At 39.1% G+C, this 4,519-nt stretch overlaps 1 protein-coding gene across 1 annotated transcript; it reads right to left on the reverse strand.

Moving 5' to 3' along the window:
- Nucleotides 1–2,782: 2,782 nt before the first annotated feature.
- On the reverse strand, nt 2,783–3,938 carry LOC133011039 (gastrula zinc finger protein XlCGF8.2DB-like). The gene has a single exon (XM_061078720.1). The coding sequence runs from the start codon at nt 3,890–3,892 to the stop codon at nt 2,816–2,818; it is 1,077 nt and encodes a 358-aa protein (XP_060934703.1). The 5' UTR covers nt 3,893–3,938; the 3' UTR covers nt 2,783–2,815.
- Between the last annotated feature and the right edge of the window lie 581 nt (nt 3,939–4,519).

Below are 4,519 nucleotides of genomic sequence, written 5' to 3' on the forward strand. Positions count from 1 at the left end.
TGATCGACATGTCTTAGATCTCAGGGGTCCTGCTTTATCTTTTCTCTGTCTTTTTCCCAGATGCTGAGACCTTGGTCTTAAACTCTTGGGGACTTGACAATCAGCACCACCCTCTACATGAATCCCAACTAATCATTGGCAAATTGCTCACACACAGGCCAAGTAATACTAGGAGCAAAGTAGTTAACAAATGATGATGTGTATAAAATGTTGGTAGGAACATACATAAAATAACAGATATTTGTGCAAAATATCTCCACACCTTTATTTATATTTGTTTTACTTTGTTAACAATATCAAGCCAAAATGTCACAATTTTATAGGTTGTACACATCAAATTTCAGCAGCTTTCAATGTGCAAAAACATCCATTAAACTGGTGAAACATGAAAAATTTTAAATATAGCGTATTGACCGTCTGATCATCATGGAAACAAATTAAAAGTTTTAAATAGAAATAGTTTTGGAGAAAATGTGAAAATCTGAATTGACTGGACTCAAACTGTAAGGAGCTCCTCACTGGTGGCACCCAAAAGATCTAGATAGATATGAATGCCAGAATTGACTTTGATATCAAATAATATAAAAACTATTTATGTTAATATATAATTATAAAAAGCAGATTTCCCATTTCTTAGTTTTGCAAATCTGCCTGTTTATCTTGAATTCAAGGAGGCTGAGCTGTAGACTGCAGTTGTTTGGAACCATTTCCTCTATATCCCTCAGGTCCTACATTATCTCTGATAGCAAAGAATCAGCTCTCAGCAGCAACCTACGAATTCTAGTGACACAGGATAAAATGGAGTTCCAGTCACAGTTGTTGCTGTCAATGGAAAATGGCTCCAGCTCAGACAACAGCTGTGTTCGAGCTGAGGCAGCACGAACCCCGAAGGCAAGCAGTGAAACAAAGGAGCTGGGCAGATGTGGGTGGAGGCTGGGACACGCCACATCAAGCTAAGCCACATTAATGGCATCAGTAACAATGTACATGTTGAAAAGCAACGGGGGAGAAGAACTACAATATCATCACATTTATGTTTAAGTCTTTGTGATCACAAGACAAGAGACTTGGGCCTGTGCAGAACTTCCTCTTGACCGGTCAGAGATGTTATGTATGTGCCTGTGAGTGTGAGGAAAACTTTTGTGAGGAAAATCTTTACAGTTGAGCATCTCATGCCAAATCCCATTCAACCTGGGGGAACAATGATGTTTTAGATTTGTAATATTCTATATGAACAGAGAATTTTATAGGGCAGGCTAAAAGTTATTTATTGTATTGTTTTAACAAAGGTGATGGTATAAAGTTGGTACACAAACAGTCAAACCACAACATGATATCCATGCTGACATAAAGTCCTGTAGATAAACAGACTGTCCCACATTACACATTTTCCCAGATTACCCAAATTCAACCTTGCTAATATTTAGTAGATCTTTCATATCATTTATATACAGTATATTTACGACATCCTCCGGAATGACCACACTAATTCCTATATAGCCAGCACACACACTGAATCTAGTTGATTTAAAGGGGAAAATGGACAAATGAAAATTAAACACAATAAATAATATTAATATACTAAATGTCACATTATTGTTTCTTCAAGTTTCTAAGTTTGATCGATGTGTTATCAAAATGCAATATATATCAGAATATGGTACCATGTTTTGTATTAACAAATATTAAAGGTTATTGTTATTATGTTGTGCGTTTTGGGATTTGTGGACGTGTACGAGCCAGAGACAAATTTTCAACTATAATGGAATAAAATGAAAAACCAGAAAAACAAAAACATCTCAAGGAGCATCATGAAAAACACAGCAAGAAGCCCGCCATTTTGCATTTAGTGGCCATTTTGGACATATTCCACATTTTTACTTTGAGGTGCTTGTACCAGGTCAACTTCAAATTGAGATGAAAACAAAAACAATTAAACATTAAAATTACAATTTCTAGGACTGCAAAGCAGCACTGAACGGGCCCGAGCACATGCATTATGAAGAGTGGCATGAGTTTTGGGCACTGCGGCAAGGATAAACGCTTCACTTCCTGTGTCCGTCACGTGATGTTGAGCCTTGTCTGTTTGTTTTGAATCACTGTTTTACATAGATCTGTGATCTACGAGTTCCAGTATCACACAGATTGACCGACAGAACCAAACAATCCCAGTACAAACACAAGCATATAAAAAGAATTATCTAAAGTTTTATAGACTGGGGACATCACAGCTGTCTCTGAATTTAAACATCCTGCTGTTTGACATTTACAGTCATTCATGTCACAGGGGGCTCCTCCGTCATCACTGCTTCACTGTCCGTGTGTGAGTGTAATGCTTTGTTCCAGACGACTCGTATATCAGATATTCTGACCTGAAATTGCCCAGTTCCGACTTCACGTTAAACAAAAATGTCTGACTGTGAGAAGCTGATTTATTTGTCTCGTGATGAGATAATTCAACTGTATCCAGTGGAGCCTCCGTTCGTAGAGAAACAAAGAGGAGGGCAACAACGCCATTATCTTTTTATTACTTTATTCTTGGAAACACATTCGATACATAAAGGAGAACACACACTGTCATTTAATCTCACGAACCAAGAGACCATTGTTTTAAAACAAACATATTTACTCATATGAACTAGTTAAAAACACATTCATACTGTGCAAGGAACACACTTTAACCTTAAAATGACATGAAGGACATTATGAAAAATAGATAAAAACTGTTAATAGTCTATTTAAAACAGTGAACTATGAACATGTAAAATATGAATATCCGCTGATAAATCATAATAAATCTTTTGTTGCAACTGAATCACTTCTTTCTTGTATGACTCCTCATATGTTTATTTAGATTGCTCTTATCGCTAAATCTGTGACCACACTCAGTGCAACAAAAGGGTTTCTCTCCTGTATGACTCCTCATGTGTGTATTTAGATGGGTTTTTTGGTTAAATCTGTGACCACACTCAGTGCAACTAAACGGTTTCTCTCCTGTATGACTCCTCATGTGTGTATTTAGATGGGTTTTTTGGTTAAATCTGTGACCACACTCAGTGCAACTAAACGGTTTCTCTCCTGTATGACTCATCATATGTGCATTTAGACTGCTTCTTCGGCCGAATCTTTTACCACACTCAGAGCAACTAAACGGTTTCTCTCCTGTATGACTCCTCATGTGTCTATTTAGACTGCTTTTTTGGTTACATCTGTAACCACACTCAGAGCAACGAAACGGTTTCTCTCCTGTATGAATCCTCATGTGTGTATTTAGATGGGTTTTTTGGTTAAATCTGTGACCACACTCAGTGCAACTAAACGGTGTATCTCCTGTATGACTCCTCATATTTGCATTTAGACTGCTTTTTTGGTCAATTATTTTACCACACTCAGAGCAACTAAACGGTTTCTCTCCTGTATGAATCCTCATATGTGCATTTAGACTGCTTCTTCGGTTAAATCTGTGACCACACTCAGAGCAACTAAACGGCTTCTCTTCTGTATGAATCCTCATATGTCTATTTAGACTGCTTCTTTGGTTAAATCTGTGACCACACTCAGAGCAACTAAACTTTTTTTTTTCTGTCTTACATCCCATATCACTTAGAGGCTGTTTGTTTTTTCTTGTATTTAAACCACTCTGAGGTTCCATGGTCTCCATCTGATCATCCTCACTGACTTCAGTCTCAGAAGAGTCTGGAGTCTCAGAAGAGTCTTCAGTCTTGTCCTCAGTACCTTGTTGTAAACGTCCATCAGGACCTGAGTTCCTGGCTGGTTCTGGTCCTCCACAGTCCGCTCTGTTCTCCTTCGTCTCACTCGGATGAAGCTTTGACGATATAAGTTTCTCTTCATCTTCTTCACTCTTCACAGCGACAGGAGTCAATGTGAACATGATATCAGCCTCCTCCAGTCCTTGAAGCTGCTGTCCATTCTGATTGGTCCACGGTTCCTCCTGTTCCTCTTTAATGTGGGGGGGGCTGTGGGTTCTCCTGGTTCACAAGGGGGCTCCACTGCTGCTGCTCAGGGTGAACCTCTTCCTTATTCACCATCAGTTGCTGGACGTCTGCAGGACACACTGAAACACAAATACACACGTTTATTATGTCAGAGTTTCCTGAAGTGTTTTGAAAAAATTGTGTTGTGTCGTTTAATGTCGACTGTTGTGATATCTGAACGATCACATTCAGGAAGTAGAGATGTTGAGGTCGTTTACAGTTGGTGTTACGACGACGCTCGTAACGGAAGCAGCGTAAAACAAAGGGTTTCTGGTACAAAAAGTTTTTCATTTTGAGGCCAAATAAACCAATTAGGTCACTAACAGAGGAGAAGAGGGCGAGGGGAAGTTAGTTAGTCGATTAAGCTGCTTTCAGACAAGACCTGCGGGTAAAACTCAGAGAAATGTGTCCAGACTTTCTGTTTCAGACATGAGCAACATAGCAGCAGGTTTTCCGCACAGACTCGTTCACAACAGGTGATAGGTGGAGCAGCCGGGTGCAGCAGACAGAGACAGGAAGTGGCG

Source organism: Limanda limanda, chromosome 9 (genome assembly GCF_963576545.1).
Source record: "Limanda limanda chromosome 9, fLimLim1.1, whole genome shotgun sequence".
Lineage (NCBI taxonomy): Eukaryota > Metazoa > Chordata > Actinopteri > Pleuronectiformes > Pleuronectidae > Limanda > Limanda limanda.